General features: G+C 48.2%; 1 protein-coding gene across 1 annotated transcript in view; it reads right to left on the bottom strand.

Moving 5' to 3' along the window:
- The window catches only part of SFI1 (SFI1 centrin binding protein), a 143,594-nt gene that overhangs the window by 36,427 nt on the left and 83,988 nt on the right, over positions 1-23,179 (bottom strand). Inside the window, exons 12-19 of the mRNA XM_073582807.1 lie at positions 20,765-20,862; positions 19,975-20,041; positions 19,747-19,877; positions 13,965-14,046; positions 12,658-12,836; positions 5,781-5,856; positions 4,722-4,817; positions 4,453-4,529 (exon numbers count right to left, since the gene is read on the bottom strand). Coding sequence (XP_073438908.1) covers positions 4,453-4,529; positions 4,722-4,817; positions 5,781-5,856; positions 12,658-12,836; positions 13,965-14,046; positions 19,747-19,877; positions 19,975-20,041; positions 20,765-20,862 — 806 coding nt within the window. The remainder of the gene's footprint in view (positions 1-4,452; positions 4,530-4,721; positions 4,818-5,780; positions 5,857-12,657; positions 12,837-13,964; positions 14,047-19,746; positions 19,878-19,974; positions 20,042-20,764; positions 20,863-23,179) is intronic.

The following is a 23,179-nucleotide window of genomic DNA, read 5'->3' as shown; positions in this document are numbered from 1 at the left end:
GTCTGTGCCGGGAATATAAACTGCCGAAATTGCCGGAATTGCGGTTTCCGCCCAGCTGAGGATTCTGGATACCTCGGCCAGTGCCCGGGGACTCCTGGTTCCCACTTTGGTGATTGATGTATGCCACCGCTGTGGCATTGTCTGTTTGAATCCGGACTGACTGGTTGTTGATGTATATTTCCCAATATAGGAGTGCTAGAAAGACCGCCCTCAGTTCTAGAATATTGATTGATAGTGAGGATTCTCACCTTGACCATCGTCCCTGGACCGTCAGGTGATGGAATACCGCACCCCAGCCCAGGAGACTGGCATCTGTAGCTACCACCTGCCAGTGGACAGGGGGAAAAGGCCGTCCCAGATGAACAAGGGGGGAGGTCAGCCACCACTTGAGGGACTCCCTGGTCTGAATGGAAGGGAGAAAGGGGCGATCCAGCGAAGAGATGGACCTGTCCCACTGAAGGAGGATGTTCCTCTGCTGTGTCCTGGAACGGAACAGGGCAAAGGGTATTGCCTCTGAGGCTGCCACCATCCTCCTCAGGACTCTCATGGCAGCGCAAAAGGATAGAAGTCGGAATTTTAACAGAGAGCGAATGCGCTGCTGGAGAGTAATCCACTTTCTTTCTGGAAGAACGGGTCTGAGAACTACCTTGTCCTGATGGAGAATCAGGAACGGAGAAGACAAGACAATGCCGCTAACTCAGAAACTCTCCTGATGGACGTACTGGCAACTAAGAAGGCCACTTTCCACTACAGGAGAGAAGACGGAATGTTTTAAATAGGCTCAAAAGGAGCACATTGGAGTACACCAAGAACAAGATTAAGATCCCATGGATCTATTGGAGGACGATAAGGAAGTGCCAGGGTGGTGCCTCCTTGAAGAAAAGTCATTTCTTGTAAATGAGAAGCCAGATTTTGTTGGAAAAGAATCGACAGAGCGGAAACTTGACCCTTAAGGGTACTGAGTGGTAGACCAGGGTCAAGACCTGCCTGAAGAAGGAACAAAGGGAAAAGACATCGGGACCAAATTGTTGTCCTCACTTCACCTAAAGAAGGCCTTCCAGTATCTGTAGTAGATATGCGAGGGTGCTGGTTTTCTTCCCCTAATCATGGTCTGAAAGACCTGATGGGGAAAAAAACAGTCTCCCTCAGGACTGCAGCCTTAACGGCCATGCCGTTAAACTCAGAGACTGAACTCTGGTGGAAGAGGGGGCCTTGCGAGAGAAGATCTGGATGGTCTGGAAGCCTCCAGGGAGCGTCCATGAGCATGTTCACCAGCTCCGTGTACTAGGCCCTTCTTGGCCAGTCTGGAGCCACCAGAATTACGGGAATTTCTGCCGCCTTTATCTTTCTCATGACTCTCGGAATCAAGGTGAGAGGCGGAAAACGATAAGACAGCTGGAATTGGGACCACAGGATCACTACAGCATCGAAACTGATGGCTAGCTGATCCCAGGACCTGGCTATGAACCGAGGAACCTTGCAGTTCATCCCAGACACCATCAGATCGATGTCCAGTGTGCCACATATTTCTGGCATATTTGGTTGAAAACAGCGGGATTGAGAGACCACTCGCCTGTTGCGAGACCCTGATGAATTAGGAAATTGGCTCCCCAATTTTCCACCCCCGGAATGTGCACGGCTAATATGGCGGGAACGTGAAGCTTCGCCCATTGCAGAAACCCTTGTTACCTCTGCCATCATCTGTTTGCGTCGAATGCATCCTTTATGGTTTATGTAAGCCACAGCAGTGGCGTTGTTCGATTGTATGCAGACCGGCTGGCCTGCAAGGAGGGACTGCCAGAGGCGAAGGGCAAAGAAAATTGCCCTGTTCTCCAAAAGATTGATGGGGAGAGAGGCTTCTTGGGAGTTCCGAGGAGACTGGCGTTGGTGGTGATGACCTGCCATCAGAGAGGGAGGAAGGGTGTCCACCAGGTCAGGGATTGCCTCACCTTGAGGGGCAGAAGCACGGGCCGGTCCAGGGAGATGGTCCTCTTGTCCCAGGCAGACAAGAGGGCCAGCTGAAGAGGACGGGTATGAAACTGGGCAAAAGGCACAGCTTCCATGGCAGCAATCATCTTCCCCAGAACTATCATGCAGGATCATAGGGGGAGAGGCGTTGGACGCTTTAGAATGAGATCCCCTGGCACAGAGAGAGAGAAACTTTTCCTTTGGAATGAAGAGACAGGCTTGGGCCGTGTCGAAACTTATGCCCAGAAACAACAGGTGCTGAGCTGGGGTCAGGGAGGACTTTTCTTTGTTGACAATCCAGCCAAGACAGACCAGAGTGTCCAAGGTGATCCGAAGACTGACGTCACAGTCTCGGCGGGACGGCTCCTTGATCAGAAGATCGTCCAAGTAAAGGACTATAAGAATCCCCTTGGAACGGAGAATGGCCATGACCGTTGCCATGACCTTCGTGAATACTCTGAGGGCAGAGACCAGGCCGTGAACTGATAGTGGTCCTCCTGGATCGGAAACCGTAGGAATCTCTGATGCTGAACACAAACAGCAATGTGAAGATAAGCAATCTGAACATCTACAGAGCAAAGAAATTCTCCAAGTTCCATGGAGGCGATTACTGAACGTAGGGACTCCATCCTGAAATGACGGATCCGAACGGAACGGTTCAGTCACTTGAGGTCCAAAATCAGATGGAGCAATCCGTCTTTCTTCGGGACCACGAAAACAATCACCGTGAGGTGTTTGGAGCACTGGTGGCGGTAGACTAGTGAGGATGTACGCTCCAGGACCTGGACCAGGGACTGGGATACTTTTGTTTGGTCGGAGACCGACTGTGACATAGTAACAGCCTACAAAGGAGGGAGGGGTGTGGTCTCATCCTGGGTGGTAGGGGGCTCCTGTGGGGCAGACATGGTAGAAGGGCTGCAGTACTGGCAGACGGGAGAAGGCTGACCTGAAGACCACTTTCTTTTGCAGACGGCACAGACGTAATGAATCAGAGTAGGCTTAGAGGGGCAAAAAGAAGCCTCTGCAGGGTTGGGCTTTGGCAATACTGCTGAGAAGGGCTATATAAGGGAACAGAGAAAGGAGAGAGGGCAGAGCCTACCACCTGATGTCACTGACGGTCAGCAGATGGCTGTGAAGTTAGCCATGTTCCCCTGTGGCATATGTCCGCAGGCTAAATGCAGGTCCGATGCCGAGGGCGCAGAAGATGTGCAGCAAAAACGGTGTCTCAGACAGGATTAAATCTGCTGAGGCACAAGAACCAATAAGCATCGGCTGAGCGGTATTACAAAAAACACGATGCAGAGCGGTGGGCGTGACTGAAAAAGCTGGACGGTGAAAAAGTAAGCTTCTGATTAGCTGACATGCCGGGGGAGCGTGAACAGCCAGGAAGATAAGCCGGCCGGTGGCAACAGAAAGCGCCCCACCGACTGGTTAAATCGCCGACGGCGTTACCGGCAGGGAGAAGGAGCTCCGTGATAGGAGCAAAAGTGAGCCCAGGATATGCATGCAAAAGCGGGGGGGGGCATGGCCAGGTCATAAGAGGATAATCTCTGACCCAACGAGACCTGCTATTGGTGGAAAAAGAGAGCGCAATTCAAACGCATGGTGGAGAGTGGCAGAGGAAGTTAGGAGGAGGTGCGTCCAGGAATAAAGGGGGGTCTGGGACCGGCCATAGGAGAAATGGCTGCAGATGTGAGGGGAATATTGTATTAAAGCCACTCTGTCCCATGTCTGAATAGGAAGAAAAAACTGCTGCTGTGGGGGGGGGGGGGGGTGGCATACATACCTGCAAGGTGGGTCCACGGTTCTCCTTCACTGATGAGGATGTTCTCAGATGAATGAGGGTCCTGGTATGATATATCCTCCTTCCTGCGTCATCTCCAGATGGTGCAGAAGACAGTGTCAACCCCTTACAAGAAGGGGGAAACCACCGCTGGTACCACTGTCTTCCTCCCAGCCTTCTCTGAGGAGATGGGTGGGTAGAGGAAAAGGCTAGGACTAGCCACCGGGAATCACCCTGGAGACCTGTAAGGGTGACAGGGGATAAGGTCCTGCCTTCGGGTCTGAGAGTGGGTGATGTGGGTGACACCACACTGCTCTCTCAATCGCCTAGGTGCGGGAAAACAGGGTGAGAATTTACACCCTGTTACCCTAAGGACAAAGAATCTGAAAGACAAAGAGAAAAGATTAATAAAACACAACAAGAAACCTGAAAAGGAAAAAAATTTGGATCTGGGATCAGATCCAGGTCTGCCTCCTACAGACATTAAGCTTAAACTGAGGTACTTGGTGCCTGTCAGTGGGTGTATACTGCTGGGGAGGAGCTATTTTCCTTTTTTTGTCTAGTGTCAGCCTCCTAGCGACAGCAGCATACATCCATGGTTACCTGTGTCCCCCCAATAAAGCGATAAAGAAATACATTATTATAAAATATCCGATGATTAATTGTAAATTCTTTGCTGTAAGAAGATGGTGTGTCCTTACCGAAGGATCTGTTCTTTGTGCTGCCTCTCTTTGGTAGCCACTACTAGCAAAACATTCTGGATTTTCCTATGATAATGCTGAAGAGAAAAAAATACATTGTACAACTCAATAGTCTAAAATGACCCATAATATTTTTAAAGAAACTTACAGATGTACATACACTACTACGATTTATACTAACATTCTTTTAAGTTTCAGTGCTAATATTGGTTTCAAAATAGAGCCCAAGAGGAAAAGACTTCAAAATATGTAATGTTTCCATACTGTACCTTCCATGCTTCCAGTAGTCTTCTGAGCAGCCACTGCTGATGGTGTACATCTGCACAAAGCAGCATCTGCCGTTCGTGTCGTCTGTAATCCACAAACTACCTCCAGAGAAAAACATGCTGTAGTTACCGTAATCACTATTATTAAATTGTACAATAAGCAGAGTTTGTTTCAATAGTGCAAAAACATTTCTAAATCAACTTCTATTGCTTTCAAATCTGATGCCACATTCATTTTAATCATTAATTTAGGATGGGGTTCCAGCAATAAGTCCTTTAGATAGCTAGCTTTAGAGATAATTGTTGGTTGGTCTAATGCCTTTTACGGGAAAGCACCCAATCCTGGCTATACCTTCCTTTACTGTCAAAGCCATGTTCATAGGGTTTGTTAATTATCTAGTATATGAAGGGCCACTAATTGTAACATCGGAAAAGAAGCTAAAAGAGCTACAAAATCAAATTGTGTCTTTATGTTGGAGACCATTAGCCGGCAAAAGAAGTTATGCAAGCCAACAGTCTAATATGTATGGGGGCATTGACCGACTGACTGTCTGGAGAGATATCGATTGCGCATGTCCAAATTCAGACTGCCAAATCACATTGTTCTCTTACAGATAAGCCACCAGCTGACACGACAGGAGAGCACTCAACAGAACGAGTGCTCCTGCATAAGGGAAAATCAGATGAGATGACGATGTTTTGTTTTTTTGCAAATTATTTCTTCTACCCCCCCCCCCACCCCCCAAAAAAAATAATGAAAAAAACCCCTGACAATTATGAGGGTTATTTACTCTGTAAATCAACGTCCAACTCTTTAAAAGGTTTTGCCACATGACTAAGCCAGTTCAAAGTCCCTTTCAAAAGAAAGCCCAGCAGTTTAACAGTTCCTATACCTTGTCACTGCAGAGCAGGGTATCATTTGGCTAGGTGAGAGTCCTGCAACATAAGTTTTAAGGAGCACTGTCTATCCTGATGGAGAATGCTGATGTACAGAGTCCTACATGTAACCCTAGTTAATTTAGTTTGAAATAAAGTTGATATAATTACTGTAAACTATCTCACCAGTCTCCAATGATTCCAAGCATTCCTTTTGCAAAGCTGTTGGTGATGACATAAAGCCAATTCTTCTCTGGATCGCCTGCCACGAAAAGAAAAAAAATGACGATATTTTGGCAATTAGTACATATGGACACATCATGCAAACATGCATATGGCAGGCTTCCTACATAAGTAAATGTAGGGGGTCACAGAGATGAACAATTGCAAGCCTATCCATTACATGCGCTATACAATAATAAACGTCACTTTCAGTACTTGGACATAAAAGCCAGGTGCCTTATGAACAGACATCCCCAATCGTTAAGTAATAGGACTAAAATGAGAGAATTTGCAGAACTCTAATTGAAACTAGTCATCCCAGTTAATCAATTTTGCATGCACCAAATTCATTAGAAGACCTGTGCACCTTATAGGAGAATGAATTTTTCACTGTATACTGCAATACTATTGTATTCCAGTATAAAGCTTAAGCGATCATACTATCGCAGGATCAAGTCCACCAAGGGGGCTAAAAAATAAATTAGAAAAAAAACCTTTAAAAATCTGGAAAAGAAAGCAAAAAATAAATAATTTGAATCAACTTCCTTTCATCCCAATTAAAAAAAGTAGTTATAACAATAAAAAAAATTGTCATAGCTGTGTCTATAACAGTACTATCTATCAAAATAAAACATTAACACAAATCGATAAGAGCTGTAAACAAAAAAAAACAAAACATTGAAATGCCAGAATTGCGGTTTTTCTATTGCGACCATGAAAAATGACGTGCAATCGGAATGATCAAATCACTGTATGTACCCCAACATGAGAGCAATAAAACATTAGCTCATCATTGAGGATCAGAGAGGATCCCTTGGACTACGGTGGACAAGCATGGGAGTTTTATCTTTAACAAATTGTTGAAATAGGGTAATTGTTAGGGACTGGGTTTAACAAAAAAAAAAAAAAAAAAAAAATTTCTGTGTGTTTATTAATACATAAAAATGACAAGCATGACTAGCATATTAGCTTATTACAGCCCATAAGCCTCCACCAGTTTTGTTTTGGATCTGAAAAGAGGGATTTTTGGTTCTTACCGTAAAATCTCTTTCTTGAAGCCTTCATTGGGGGACACAAGTTACCATGGGTGTATGCTGCTGCTGCTAGAAGGCTGACACAATGCAAAACGAGAAAATTAGCTCTTCCCCGGTAGTATACACCCACCGACAGGCACCAAGTACCTCAGTTGGTGTAACAAGCAGTAGGAGAAGCAACAATAACTCTGAAAATATGTACCAACCCAACAAGGGACTCGTAGGCCCAACACGGTACAACTTAAACAGGGAGGGTGCTGTGTCCCCCAATGAAGGCTTCAAGAAAGATTTTACGGTAAGAACCAAAAATCCCTCTTTCTTTATCGCCTCATTGGGGGACACAGGTTACCATGGGACGTCCCAAAGCAGTCCCAAGCGTGGGAAGAGAGCTTAGGGGAACGTGAAGACAGGACTTAGGTCGGCCGGTGTGCTACCGATGCCTGCAGAACCTTCCTACCTAAGCCTGCATCAGACGAGGCCTGGGTATGAACCTTGTAGAACCTTGCAAAGGTGTGCGAGGACGACCAGGTCGCAGCCCTGCAAAGTTGTAAAGCCTAAGCCTGGTGTCGGACAGCCCAAGAAGCACCTACAGCCCGGGTGGAGTGGGCTCTCACTCCCGGAGGGGGCCGTTTTTCCTGAACGCGGTAAGCTTCCAGGATAGTAGAACGAACCCAGCGAGAGATAGTGGACTTGGATGCCGGGAATCCTTTCCGACAACCTTCAGGGATGACAAGCAGGGAATCGGATTGACGAATGAAGCGGTCCTGGCCAGATAGACCCGCATGGATCTCACCACATCCAGCTTGTGGAGCGACTTTTCCAGCGGGTGAACAGGCGAAGGACAAAAGGAGGGGAGGACGATGTCCTCATTGATGTGGAAGGAAGATATCACCTTGGGAAGGAAGGAGGGAACGGGCCTGAGAATGACCTTATCCTGATGAAGGATTAGGTACGGCGAACGACAGGATAAAGCCGCTAGCTCAGAAACTCTCCTAATGGATGTAATGGCAATCAGAAAAATCACCTTCCATGAGAGAAGGGAAAGAGGAATGTCCTGGATAGGCTCAAAAGGCGCACTTTGGAGAGCGCCGAGAACGAGATTAAGATCCCACGGATCTATCGGAGAATGGTGAGGAGGGACAACATGGGCAACTCCCTGGATAAAAGGTCTTGACTTGAGGCAAGAATTGCCAGAGCTGAAACCTGGTCTTTGAGAGTACTGAGGGACAGGCCTGCATCTAGGCCGGATTGAAGGAAACCAAGCATGGATGGAATAGAGAACGACATTGGAAACACATTGTTGTCGTTGCACCAACGGAAAAAGGCCTTCTAGTACCTATAGTAAATGCGGGAGGAGACTGGTTTTCTAGCTCTAATCATGGTCTGAATGACCTGGTTGGAAAAACCTGATTGTCTTAGAATCGCGGCCTCAACAGCCATGCCGTTAACCTCAGAGACTGAGAACTCTGGTAGTAAAGGGGGCCTTGTGAGAAGATCCGGACGGTCTGGAAGTCTCCAGGGGACGTCCGAAAGCATGCTTACCAGCTCCGCATACCAAGGACGTCTTGGCTAGTCTGGAGCTACCAGAATTACTGGGATGCCTTCTGATTTTATTTTCTTGACCACGCTTGGAAGCAAGGCCAGTGGAGAAAACAAGTAAGGGAGTAGGAACTGAAGCCACGGGATTACCAGAGCATCGCAACCGACGGCCAGAGGGTCCCTGGACCTGGCTACGAAGCGGGGAACTTTGTGGTTCATCCGAGACGCATGAGGTCGACGTCTGGAATGCCCCAACGCTGGCATATCTGATTGAAGACTGTGTGGTGGAGAGACGGCTGCCCAATTTTCCACCCCTGGAATGCGGAGATTGCCGGAACGTAACGCTCTGCCCAATGTAGAATCTTTGCTACTTCTGCCATTACTTGTTTGCTGTGAGTACCGCCCTGGTGGTTTATGTACGCCACAGCCGTGGCGTTGTCTGACTGGATTCGGACTGGTTTGTCTGCGAGAAGAGGCTACCAGCTGAGGAGAGCAAGGAAGATCGCTCTGATTTCCAGCAGGTTGATGGGGAGCAGAGACTCTTGGGCGTTCCATCGCCCTTGGGCGGTCTACCGCTGGAAAACCGCTCCCCACCCGAGAAGACTGGCATCGGTTGTGATGACTTGCCACTAAAGAGGAAGAAAGGACCTCCCTTGCAGGACTGACGAAGGCATTGTCCACCATGTTAGGGATTGCCTCACTCTGGGAGGCAGGAGTATGGGGCGGTCCAGGGAGACTGAAGTCTTGTCCCAGACCGAAAGGAGGGACAGCTGAAGGGGACGAGTGTGGAATTGGGCAAAGCGGACGGCCTCCATGGAGGCTATCATCTTCCCCAGGACCCTCATGCAGAACCAAAGGGGAACTGGGACTGTCCGCTTCAGGGATCGCATTCCTTTGCAGAGAGCTGAAAATTTGTCCCTCGGAAGGAACACCCAGGCCAGGTTCGTGTCAAACTCCATGCCCAGGAATGTCAGACGCTGAGTTGGGAGCAGGTTGGACTTCTCACTGTTGATTATCCAACCGAGACGTGTGAGAGTATCCAGGGTAATCTGAAGACTCCGAAGGCAGTCTCGGCGGGACGAGCCCTTGATCAACAGATCGTCCTGGTAAGGGATTATGAGGATCCCCATGGAGCGAAGAATGGCCATGACAGCTGCCATGACCTTTGTTAAGACCCGAGGAGCCGAGGCTAGGCCAAAGGAGAGGGCCGTGAATTGGTAGTGATCCTCCTGAATCGAAACCTCTGATATTGCAAACAAACAGGGATGTGGAGGTAGGCATCCTGTATGTCTACAGAGCAGAGAAACTCCCCGGGCTCCATTGAAGCCATTACCGAGCGAAGGGACTCCATCTTGAAGTGGAGGATCCTCACATGGCGATTGAGTAGTTTGAGGTCCAAGATTGGACGAAGCAAGCCGTCTTTTTTCGGGACTACGAAGAGATTTGAGTAGAACCCCGAAAACCGTTCGTTTGGAGGAACAGGAACAATTACTCCGGTGGATAGGAGGGAAGAGACGGCCTGGAGGAACCCTGGGGTGAGGGATGGTTGTTTGGGAGGATGAGACAGAAAGAAGCGTCTCTTTGGGAGAGAAGAAAATTCGATTTTGTAGCCGGATGTGATGATTTCCCTGACCCATACGTTGTTGACAACAGACAGCCACGCGTCTTTGAAAGTAGAAAGCCTGCCTCACACCCTGGAAGAACTTCCAGGTGGGGGTGACACGTCAATTGGAGGAAAATCTACCGGTGCGGGATCCTGAGGGCTTGGAGGGTCGGCTCTTTGCTCTTCAGCGGGGTGCGGGTTTATACAATGGTTTTCTCCGTTCCCCGAAGGTAGAGGGCCGGTCCTGCTGGGAGGAATTTTCCGAGGAAGGAAAGGGGCGAAAGGACCTAAACTGATGAGGAGCTTTTCTGTTGAAAAACCGTCTCGGCCAAGACTGAGAAAGGGAGGCACTTTTACCTCCGGTGGCATCAGAAATTATCTGATCCAGCCTGCCTGTCCGTTGAATCCTTAAGTGATGCGCCGTCTGGAAGGGATAGGACCGTTTTTGAGGAAAGACTAGAGACTGGTGGGTCCACCTCGGGAGCTTTGGCCCATTTTGCGAGAAAGTCCGCATTAAAGGGATATAGCACGTCTAGGTGTGTGTGCGTCCAGGGAACCGCTTTTCAGGATGCTCCCAGTGTTTGGTTAACGTAGTCTCAAACTCCTTGTGATTAGGAAAGGTCCGGGAGGGAGGTTTCGCTCGTTTGAAGGGGACAGAGCATTCTCGTGGGGGCGTCTTGTCCTCCTTTATTTTAAGCGTTTGGATAATCGCTGATATGAGACTATCTACCATGTCCAGTGTTTTGGACATGTGGTCCGAATCTGAGTCAGACCCTGATTGGGAGTCTACGTCTGACCCAATGTCGTCCTCTGAAGAAGGGGACGGAGGCGAGGAGAGCAGCCTGGATGATGCGGAGGGGCCTTGTGAGCTGGAAGAAGAGCCAGGCAGGGCCCGCTTCCTGGAACTCCTACCCGGTCTGTCCCTCTGGAGGTCACGGTCAGGTGCGGACGACTCACCGTGAGAGGCGGTCGGAGCACAGGTGGCTGCAGATAGCTGAGGTAATCTTTCTAAGACCTGGACCAGGGACTGAGACACTTTAGTCAGGTCCGCGACCGACAGACATTGCAACAGCCCACTCTGGGGGCGGGGGGAGGAGCTCTCATCCCGGGGTTTGGTGTGCTCCTGAGGGGCAGACATAGCAGAAGGACTGCAGGACAGGCAGAAAGGTGACGACTGACCAGATGCCCACTTCTTTTTACAGTGCGCGCAGGCGTAGTGAGTAGCGGTGGGCCTAGAATAGGGAGTTCTTGCAGGGTCGGGCGTATGTGGAGTCTGCGGCAGTATAGCAGAACGTATCTGGTGAAAGTACTGCAGGGAGGGGAGTGAGTACTGCCGAGGGGAGCTAATTAGAGCCCCAGGAAAAGCAGAGCCTACCGTAGTCTTATGCCGTAGCATTATGCGCAGCAGAGCCGAGTAGATGTGTCCCCCAGAAGAGCTCCTTGCAAAGAGGAACCCAAGATTCCAGCAGAAGGACCTGAACGGTGGGCGGAGCTTAGTGACTGTGTGAGTGGGCGGAGCTTAGTGTCAGTGTCGTGTGAGTGGGCAAAGCTTAGCGGGCGTGCTACGCAAGTGGGTGGAGCTAAGCGGGGCGCGTTTAAGGGGAAGGAGGAAGATGCAAATTGAAAGCAACTCTGTGATAAAAAGATAAAAAGAAGAGCTTGCAGAGCGGGGGTGTGAGCTGATGATGCTGCCCGCCCGCAAACGAAAGTGAAAATAACAAACCGCCCAGAGACTGGCTTGCTGCCCCCCGATGCCCGTGACGCCGCTGATGACAGTAGGTACTGGCAGTAGCTGCGGGGGACCTTTGCTGAGCTCCTGGCTGTGGCCGGTGAACAAAGAATCAGGCGAGGCGCGCGCCTGGGAAAAGAAAGGGAAAAGAAAGGGCGCAATTTTTTTTTTTTTATAAAAGGAAGTGCGGGCATTGAGGGGTTAACAGCGGCGCCGATGGCTTCTATGTGAAGGAGCACGGGGCCGGTGGGGGCAGTCAGACCACTTACCTGACGCCCACATCTTGAACGCAAAGAGGATGACCACAGGGGCCCCACGAATAGGGGAAAGGCCGCTGGGAAGGAAGATCCTCTATACCCGCACTGCGTCTGAGCAGTGCAGAAGACGGTGTCAACCCCTTGCTAGAAGGGGGAAGGCCACCGCCCGTGACCACCGTCTTCCTCTCAGCCCTCTCCCGGGAGAGGGGTGAGGAGGGGAATTGGCTAGGACCAGCCACCTGACATCAGCCAGTAGCACCCGAATAGTGATAGGGAAAGGGTCCTGCCTGCGCTACTGAGAGGTGCGATGTGGGCGACACCACATTGCTCGCTCAGTCGCCTGATATGGGAAGGCAGGGAGAGAAATTACACCCTGTTTCCCAACGCTGTATCAGGAAAACAAATGGAAAAGATTAATAAAACAACTAAAACCTGTAAGGAAAAAAGGATAGTTAACTGCGGATCTGGGGAGATCCCGGTCCGCCTCCTACAGACACTAAGCACAAACTGAGGTACTTGGTGCCTGTCGTGGGTGTATACTGCCGGGGAGGAGCTAAATTTCTCGCTTTGCATAGTGTCAGCCTCCTAGCAGCAGCAGCATACACCCATGGTAACCTGTGTCCCCCAATGAGGCGATAAAGAAAACTATTACATTAGTAGTGAATGCCTATTCTCTTACTCTGCTTTTACATCCTCGATGTGTTTCCTCCACGCGTGGAATGCAACAAAGAGCTGTCTCCTGCAATAGTGATCTGACGCCAACATAATCCCGTCACGCTCAACATTTAGATCTGCTAAACAACGTTTCCTTTTCCACCAGCATTGCTCCAACAAACTTGCGTTGAAGTGCAGAATTGCCTAGAATTACAGATAGAACATTCAGTATCTAGGACAAGTCTGTTCATCAATATTCACCTCCCCACCGCTACTCTAAACCAGGACTAGATGTTATTTTGATGGAAATCCTGTTGAAAATAAAAATTAGTCTTTCAGTAAAACAGAGTAGAGAGCTGTACAGGCTAGTACATTATGAGATAATATATTTAGGGCTGATCTTCTAACGTGATGCTTTGGTTATTTTGTATGATTTCCTGATTGTTCGATATTACTTCTATATAGACACCCATACACATTAGATAGCTGTAAGGCCTCTTTCACACTTCCGTTTTTTACAATCAGTCACAATCCGCCAGGTTTTGAAAAAAACGGATCCGCAATTTTCTTTTGAGGATCCGTTTTTTTCCCCATTGACTTCCATTATTGGTGGATTGCCGTCCATTGCATCCGTTTTTTTTGCGGATCCGCCAAAAGTTCCTGTCCGTCACAATCCTCAATGATTTCAAAACGGAGCTTGCAACGTTTTTTTCTGTGGCGGATCCTCCAGACACTCATTTAACCCGAAATTCTCTCTCTCTCATTCATTCTCTCTCTCTCTCTCATTCATTCTCTCATTCTCTCTCTCTCTCATTCTCTCTCTCTCTCATTCTCTCTCTCTCTCATTCTCTCTCTCTCTCATTCTCTCTCTCTCTCAGGCTGCAATTCCTTTAAAATTCTTCATTTGTCGGATCCGTCAAAAAAACGGACAGGTGCCATCCGTTGTCATCAGTACTAAAACGGATCCGCCATCCCTCCTTTTGGCGGATTTTGACTGATGCAAAAAACTGAAGTGTGAAAGAGGCCTAATACACAGGTACGTCCAGCTAGGCCAAGCGAAACTGTGCGCTCTATGGGAGAGCCACTGCCAGGCTACTTTCATGGCATCTTATCTGAGGAAAGAACAAAAGGATTGGCCCTAAAATTCAGCAGGCCGGATCCTTTGCTCCTCTGTCATGATCTGTCGGTGAAGAGTCGGGGGCGATCCCCATGCACAATGGACTTCTGATCAATCACGCGCTACTGGTGGGTTCAATCAACTCTAGACCAGACTAATGTGTATGGGGGTCTTGACTAGTACATTTGTCTAGTGGAGATATCAGCTGTACCCACCAATCTCTCAGCTAAACGTGTCTCTTGCTGATGTTCCAGTTTCTTGCTCCAGGTCAGGAGAACCCTTCTCTGTACAGAAAAACTAAAGAAATGTAAAAAGCAATAAGATTAATGGGCATAAAAGGCGTTTCCCCATGTTAACCATTTGGGGCATATCCATAGGGCAGATGAGGGATGATATGTCAGGAAAAAAGAATCCTGTGATCATTGTTTGTCAATGCAACGTGGGCATTTTTTCCCATTTAAATCAATTAAGAGATGGAGGGCTTGCATATGGTTCTCTTCATTGCACACTATGAGTGTTACAAAAATAGAATTAGACTTACCGGTAATTCGGTTTCTAGGAACCTTCCACATCCTTCGGAGGATGTCTTCCCCGCCCTAATAGGGGACAGGAACACAAAGAGGTTAAATACCCCTCCCCTTCCTGCAACCACCCGCGTTTTCCTGGACACCAGTATGAAGTTACCACCAAAGTGCAGGAATCATCCAATAAGAATATCAGATAGGGAGGGAAATTAGTGCTGTCGTGGAAGGTTCCTAGAAACCGAATTACCGGCAAGTCTAATTCTATTTTCTACAGTCACCTTCCACGACAGCTACATCTTGAGTAATACCAACAGCTAATTTCTCTAGGGGGGGGATTACGGCCTGCAGCACTCGTCTGCCAAATGTTAAATCCCCATTGAAATTTAGCCTGTAACACATGGTGAACGTGTGGATGGACGACCAGATGGCGGTTCTGCATATCCGCTCTGACGAAGCATTCCCCCCTTTCTGCCCATGATGTTGCTATCGCATGGGTAGAATGTGCCCTCAGTGAGGCGGGTGGAGCCAGCTCCTGTGATGCGTAGGTCAGGCAGATAGACTGTGCGATCCAATTCGCGATCATGTTCTTTGATGCCTTCTTGCCCTTATTTCGTCCTGAGAACTGGATGAATAGATTCTGGTGAATCCGCTAGGGTTCACTCTATTGCCGGTAGACAGGACACTCTGCAAATGTCGAGAGTGTGGAAGGTCTCTTCCTTAGGGTTGGAAGAGCTTGGGCCGAATGAGGACAGTACAATGTCCTGATCCCTATGAAAGTTTGAGCAGAAAGGCGTAATCTAATCTCAAGATATTATCTGTAATGATTGCAAGGTAAGCTTCTTCAATTAACAGGGTCTGCAATTCTCCTATACGTCTAGCCGCAGTAATTGCGACTAAAGGTACTGTCACACTTAGCGATGTACCAGCGATCCCGACCAGCGATATGACGCTGTCAGGATCGCTGGTACATCGCTAAGTGGTCGCTAGTGAGCTGCCACACAGGCAGATCTCACCAGCGACATAGCAGGGGACGGGGATCGCTACTTACCTGTCAGACGCGGCGATCCTGCGTCCTCCCGCCCGGCTCCACGCGTCGCTCGTCGTCACAGCAGGAAGCGCTGCAGGAAGCTGACGACGAGAAACAGTCCTGAGCGTTCTCGCGCGATCAGCGATAACCAGCGGGAGAGCCGGTCGTAGGTAAGTATCACACACACAGATATCGCTAGCAATATCGCTATAACGTCACTAGTTATAGCGATATTGCTAGCGATATCTCTTAGTGTGACAGGCCCTTAAGAGGATGGTTAAAGGGTTAGGTTTCCATAGTCATGGAATCTAGAGGCTCAAATGGATCTTAGGTTAGGGTGTTGAGCACGGTGTTGAGATCCCAAGGAGGCCCCTGACTGCGGAGTTTAGGACGAATCCTGGCTGCCGAAGCCATAAAATCGTTTGATCCAGCAGTGGCTAGCCAGGTCAAGAGCACCAAAAAAAAAAAGGTGCCAAGAGCTGATATTTATACCTTTAGTGTGCTGGGGATTAGGCCCTGTTCTAGACCTTTTGTAAACGTCAAGGGTCTGTGCTGCACTGGGATGGAAGGGATCAGGGGTGCCTGGAGAACACCAGGGCGTAAACCTTTTCCCAGATCATGGCATAGATGGCCTTGGTTATTGGTTTTTGGCTTTCCTGAAGGGTTTGGATTACCCTATCCAAGAGCCATTTGGCTCTTAGGAATTCTCCTCAATAACCATGCTGCCAGGTTCCATTTGCCTACGTCCGGGTGTAGCAGAGGACTTTGGTGAAGGAGGTCGCCCTTTTTGGTGTAGAAGCCAGGGCCTTCCTGGGCCATGGCAAGTAGGGCACTGTACCAACTTCTTCCGGGCCACAGAGGGGCGATTAGTATTGTGGGAACTTGGTCCGTCTGGATTTCCTGAAATGCTTTTTGCCCACATCGGTATGGGTGGGCAGGCATATGCGAAGTGGGAATCCCATCACTGGGTGGAGGGCATCTATTCCTTGCACTCCGTCCATGTGGTTGAGGGAGACGAATACCCCTGTCTTCACATTTTGCCTGTTGGCGACTAGGTCCACCTCCGCCCCATCTTGAGGCTAGGGACAAGAATACCGTCTGGTCCAGGCGCCACTCCTCCGGATGAACGTCTTCTCGACTGAGGATATCTGGCTGGGTGTTGTCTGATCCTTTCAGACGCACTGACCAGGAGAAGATCCTTGCTGCCATTGCCTTCAGGCCGGCGTACTTTGTACCTTCTTGGATGGAGATAGGCCACTGTGGTCATGTTGTCCGAGTAGATGCAGATGTGGCGATTTTGGATTAGCGATGATGACGGTTTTTTAGCACTTTTCCTACCGCCTTCAGTTCTCTCAGATTTGAGGAACTGGTGCTGATGCTCGGCAGCCATCGCCCCTGAAAATAGGATCTTTCTACTACTGCGCCCCAGCCTCGTTGGCTGGCATCTGAGCGGAGTGTTTTCAGGGGAAGCTGAACCCGGCTGACTCCCTTCTGAAGATTTCGGTAGTTCAACTGCCACCTCAGGGCCGGTTTAACCTGACCAGGGAGGGGAATCCTTCCGGACAATGGAATTTGTCACCGCGTAGGCCAGGCAGATCCTGGAATGTAAAATCACGTGGCTCTGCAGAATTTGGGTGTGGGCCTGAGCCCAAGAAACCGCCTGGGTGCATGTGGTCAGAGATCCTAGAGCATACATTGACTCTGAGGGTCGGTGCACGCTGGTCCCTGAACTAGGTTCTTTTGTGGTCAAGGTCGACCTGACAAACCTTAGGTAGGAAGGATGTCTTTCCCCTTGAGTCCGAGAGAACTCCCAGAAGCTTCCTTCTCGTGGAGGGATATTCCAGGTTCGGTATCCAACCCAGGGATCTTAATATCCCCGGGGTCTTTCCTACGTCCATCCTCTGACATGAGATATATGGTACAGTGAGGAGGAAGTCGTCCAGATATGGGATAACTCCTATCCCCTGGCGCCGGATGAAAATCACTGCTTCCGCCATGATCTTGGAGAGATACATGGTCGGATGGATTGGCACATGGTAATATGCACCCTTCAGATCTACCGTTGCCATTACCCCCCTGATTGACTCCATTTTGAATTGCCTGTATCGGACCAATTCGTTTAATGGCTTCAGGTTAATGATGAATCGGTTTTTCTCTGATGGCTTCGTCACCAGGAAGGGACGTGCGTAATTGCCGTGTCCTTCTCCCGCTTTGGCACCCGCGCGTTCTACCGAAGCAGATCTCTTGGTAAGGAGCCCTGAAGGTGTGGAGGCTGTAGGGAGGCTACCCCTGAGCATTACGGGGAAGGACTCTCGAACCCAATTTTTAGTCCATCTTGTATGGTACGGTGGACCCACTGATTTGTGGAGATGGACTGCCAGCGGGTGAAAAAAGAGTGAGAGACGATCCCCAACCGTGCGTCATTGCTTATCTGGGGTCTGTGATGGTTAGGGACAAGGATGTTCCTGCCCTTGCCCCCCCTATACTCTTCCTGAGTATGTCAACAGGACCAGGGATTCCCAGCCAGTCTCTCATGCCGGTACTGGCCCAGCCTCAAGCTGCTTAGCGGCTGTGATCTGACGAGGGCATGTAAATTCAGCTTAGAACAGCTGTTGACAGAGGATTGGTCACGGGAGGGACAAAAAATCCGTCTCCTAGGATTTCTATGTTCCGGAAGAGATCCTTTTGTCCGAAGCCTTTTCCAGGATGTTACCCAGGACAGGCTTGAACACATAGTGGCCCTGGAAGGGGATGGCGCACCATTTGGAGACAAGTCACCTCCCTTAGGATTTTAACCAGGGCACTCCTCTAGAGGAGTTAGAAAGGACAGCCGCTTTTGCGGCTACCCGGACCTGACGAGAGCAGTCACGCTCAGCCTAGAAGAGCTGGTGCATTAAAGAATTACCAGAGACCTGCGAATTTACAGGCTGGTCTTCCGTCCTGGTCCCGGCCTGGTCTGAAGTTGTTTAGCGACCGCTAGCAGAAGCATCGGCTAGGAACCTCGTTGCTTTCTGCAGTAGGGGTAGGGAGTCAGGTATCTTGTTCCCTGAGGTGCACCGAGTCTGTGTGTAATCATAGAGACAGAGCATGTGGAAGCTATATTAGCTTCTAGCAGATTTGTAGAGGTGTCCCAGGACTTCCTTGATAAGCTCTCAAAAATTTATTTTTATTTCCTTTCTTGATCCATTGGATCTTTGAGCTGGGTGGAGTCCTCAAAGGGATAGGCTTTTTTTTTTTTTTTCTTCAGGGAGGCCTCCTTTTATGGAGGATCAGATTCTGTGCATTCTCGTGTACAGGAAAACACTGGTGGTTGCAGGAAGGGGAGGGGTATTTAACCTCTTTGTGTTCCTGTCCCCTATTAGGGCTGGGAAGACATCCTCCGATGTAGCTGTCGTGGAAGGTGACTGGAGAAAGGCTCTTTATGTAGCTCCAGCAAATGAGAGAGCTACGTGCAAGTGTGGCCAACTCTCCAGTGGATGTTAATGGGATATACAGTATATCTACTTTTAAAATGTCATACAAAAGCCACACGATCTCTTATAACTAATAGATGCAAGTCCCTTCAAATTATCTGCATGGCACCATTAACTTCCGTAGCACTTTATATAGTACAGTATCAGGGTAACAATGACAAACGGCAATGTTGTATAGAAAAATGAAATAATTTTCTACAATATTCATGTTATGAACCCTATCACGTACATAGTAACCAGACTAAAAGCAGTTAAAATAATTATATACGCTACTGGTAAACGTGTCTTTATAAGGTCAGACATAAAGGGGTTGTCCCCTTTTAGAAAATCTTCTTCCCTGGCTGCAGCAGGTTATAAAAAAACAAACAAACTGCACTTTAATTACCATCTCAGGATCCAGAGCCGAGTCTCTGACACTGTTACCAGAGTCCTGTATTGGCTGCGGCGCTGACGTTACATCAAAAGGCAATTAGAGAGCTCAACGGTTGGCTGTTGCGCTGTCAACATGACATTCGTGCCACAGGCAATAAAAGGGTTTATTTATTATAACAATCTGCAACCATGGACGAAGATTTCTGGAAACGGGACAACTCCTTTATCAAAAAAAACTCTTGCATTTCGTGTAAGGCTAAGTGCACACGTAGCAGATAATTTCTGCTTAAAAACCTGACTCCCTTCCCAGAAACCGCACGTTTTTTTCTGCGCGGTTTTTATGCGTTTTTTTTCCGCGCGTTTTCAAAACACAGAAAAATCCGCGAAATGAATGAGCATGCTGCGTTTTTTACCGCGATGCAAAATGCATAGAAATGAATGGGAGCTTATTTTTAGCGGTTTTATTGGAAAAAACGCTAAAAATACCGCTAAAAAGACGCTGTGTGTGAACACAGCCTAAAAGGGACATTATTTACCATTGCTCAGTTTATATACAAATATATTACAGATCAATAAATAACAGATTAGTGTGGAGTACTACCTGTAAAATTGTACAGCTTTATCTTCCATTTCTCTGCACTTTTGCTTTAAGTAGGTTTGTTCCCGCCAAGTCTGGAAGCTTTGAGGCAAAAGGCACCTAACATAATGGCTGTCGGCAACTGTAACAAGCACCTGTAAGGAAAGAATGACAACATTATCCACGAAATATTGTAACGCTATGAAAACTGGTTAAGTCTAGCGTGTAATGCACACAAACATTTGCATATACCTTTTTGATCTTACATTTCTGCTTGTACTCTACCCAGAAATTGAAACATTTCTGTAGTACCACGGATCTGAAATGGCAGAATTAAAGTATATTTTTCAGTCTGGGAGAACAAAACGTAGAGAGAGAAAAAGAAACTCAAATATCCTAAAAAAAAAAAAAAAAAAAAAAAAAAAAAACACCTAGAGCAACCCAAAAATATCTGCGACAAATGCAACCAACAATGTGACAGGATAAGGGCTCGTGCAGACACCTGCACTTGGTCCAACATCGGATCGCACCTGCACTAATGTTAGTCTATGGGGCCTTGCCCATGTCAAATTTTTTTCTTCACACAGTGTCTGCATGTCAGAGTTTGATCCGCTATGCGGATTGCATTCGGCCATACAAGTTAGTGAGCGTGTGGAAACCAGTGAACTGCACTTGGTTGACATCTGAGTGCAGTTCGATTTTCGCACACTGATACAATGGACAATTTGATCAGGGTGTCATTGGTATTATCGGCCAGATTCTCCCAGATGAGAGAATTCTATGGTATGAGCCCTAATAAAGGCTTCTAAGAAAAATAAGCTGGAGATTCCCATTAAACAATGTTTAATTGTAAATGTTTTACTATCCTACCATGCTGATATTTTAATGGATTTCAAATAAAGGAAATTATTTGATTGGAATCTACAGCTTTTTCTTCCTATGGATTGGTCTTGCCTGCATTAGCCAACAAGCTTGTGGTGGTGGAGTAACTGAATTGTTGAGCTGCGCCTGTTTGCCAGCTTGTAAATCTTTATCTGCATACCTGTAATGAGAATGTGCTGCCTTTGTAAGAGGTAAAAGTGTGTTTTCCTCTTTCTGCTCCATGCGACATTGCCAATCAGTCCAGAACTTGCAGAGCAGCTACAAAAAGACAATGGTGAATATAAAACTAACAGGTTGTGTATTCTGTAAGGAATTGCAAAAACTATCTACCTAAAATGTTACCAGCCATTTTTTGTAAGGCTCTTACCATATAGACAATAATTAACCCCGTCTGGGGTCGGCGCTCACAGCAAGTGAATATTTCTGCTACAGGCGATCTGATCATTGCCTGTATGTAGCAGAGCCGATCAAAAGTACTGCAGCTTATAGTCTCCCATGGAGACTATTGAAGCATGCAAAAAGTAAAAAAAAAAAAAAAAAAAAAAAAAGTTTTTAAAAATATTTAAAAAATAAAAAAATATAAAAGTTCAAATCACCCACCTTTCGGCCCATTAAAAATAAAACAATAATAAAAAAAAAATCAAATATACACATATTTGGTATCGCCGTGTTCAGAATCAATCTAAAACAGGGATTTTTGTGTACTCACCATAAAATCCTTTTCTCCGAGACACTCATTGGGGGACACAGGACCGTGGGTGTATGCTGCTGCCACTAGGGGGTTGACACTAAATGAATACAAGAAAAGTTAGCTCCTCCTCTGCAGTATAAATACACCACCCACTGGCTCCAGACCGAACCAGTTCAGTGACCATGCAGTAGGAGATTAACACCATCAACAATAGGGACAACATGTCAAACCAGAAAACAAATCACAGCCAACAGGCCAAAAGGATGGGTGCTGTGTCCCCCAATGAGTGGCTCGGAGATGAGGATTTTACGATGAATACACAAAAATCCCTGTTTCTCCTTCGCCACATTGGGTGACACAGGACGTGGAACATCCAAAAGCAGGTGAAACGAAGACACCACTTTTGGTAGGAAGGGCAGGGACGGCCTGAGGACCACTTTGTCTCGGTGAAAAGTCAGAAAGGGAGCTCAGCAGGACAGAGCAGCTAACTCCGAGACCCTTCTGATTGATGTTATCGCAACTAGGAAGGCGACCTTCCATGAGAGGTGGGAGAGAGAGTTCTCCTGCAACGGTTTGAAGGGAAATTCTTGTAGGACACCTAGGACCAGATTAAGGTCCCAGGCGTCTAAGGGCACTCTATAGGGAGGCACCACATCGGAGACTCCCTGAAAGAACATTCTCACCTGTGGTTTGGAAGAGATCTTATGCTGGAACAGGACGGACAAGGCCGAGATCTGCCATTTGAGGGAGCTCGGCGCTAAGCCCAAGACCGGACTGTAGGAATTCCAAAATCGTGGGAATGTTGAAAACCAGCGGAGGCCAACCTCTGCACCATTCAAAAAAGGTTTTCAAGGTCCGATGATAGATGCGCACCAACACCGGCTTCCGAGCATTGATCATGGTGGAAAGTACCTCACGGGAAAAACCCGCTTTGGTCAGGACCCAGGATTCAACGGCCAAGCCGTCAAACACAGTTCTGAGTTCTGGTGGGAAATTTGACCCTGAGAAAGCAGGTCCGGTCGATCTGGTAGTCGCCAAGCGGCATCTGCGACCGGCTGCACCAGTTCTGCGTACTACGCATGGCGTGGCCAGTCTGGAGCAACTAGGATCACCGGTATCCCCTTGCCTTGATTTTCCTGATGACTTTCGGAGGCAAAGGCAATGGGGGAAACAGGTAGGGAAGACGAAAGTGACTCCATGGAAGGACCAGCGTGTCCACCCCGATGGCTCTCAGGTCCCGGGACCGAGTCACAAACTCGGGCACCTTGGCATTGAATCAGGCAGCCATCAGGTCCACGTCAGGAGTTTCCCAACGATGACAGATCTGCTGGAAAATCTTCAAATGAAGAGACCACTCTCCCGAGGCCAGGCCTTTACGGCTGAGGAAGTCTGCGGCCAAGTATTCCGCGCCTGGGATGTGAACAGCCGAGATCACCGAGTGGTTCCTTTCAGCCCAGCGAAGGATGTGTTCCACCTCGTGCATTGCCACTTTGCTGCGAGTGCCCCCTTGATAATTGATATAAGCCACGGCCGTGGCATTGTCTGACTGAATTCGGATGGGGTGGCCTGCTAGGAGACGATGGAACCTACACAAGGACAGTCGAATCACTTGAATCTCCAGGACATTGACCGGAAGGCAGTGTGATGACGGAATACAGCTCTCCACCTGAGAAGGCTGGCGTCGGTAGTGACCACCAGCCAATGGACCGGGAGAAAGGACTTCATTTGGAGGAAGGAGGACCGAAGCGTCCACCACTGTAGTGTCTGCTTGACCTGGGGGGGGGGGGGGTCAGCCGAAACGGTCGATCGAGGGAAAAGGGGCTCTTGTCCCATGCATCCAAAAGTGCATGTTGTAGAGGACGTAGATGCAGCTGAGCAAATTGA

Source organism: Dendrobates tinctorius, unplaced genomic scaffold (genome assembly GCF_039654945.1).
Source record: "Dendrobates tinctorius isolate UK_male_01 unplaced genomic scaffold, ASM3965494v1 ptg000073l, whole genome shotgun sequence".
NCBI classification, from domain to species: Eukaryota; Metazoa; Chordata; class Amphibia; order Anura; family Dendrobatidae; genus Dendrobates; species Dendrobates tinctorius.
This window is presented reverse-complemented; position numbering and strand designations above follow the sequence as displayed.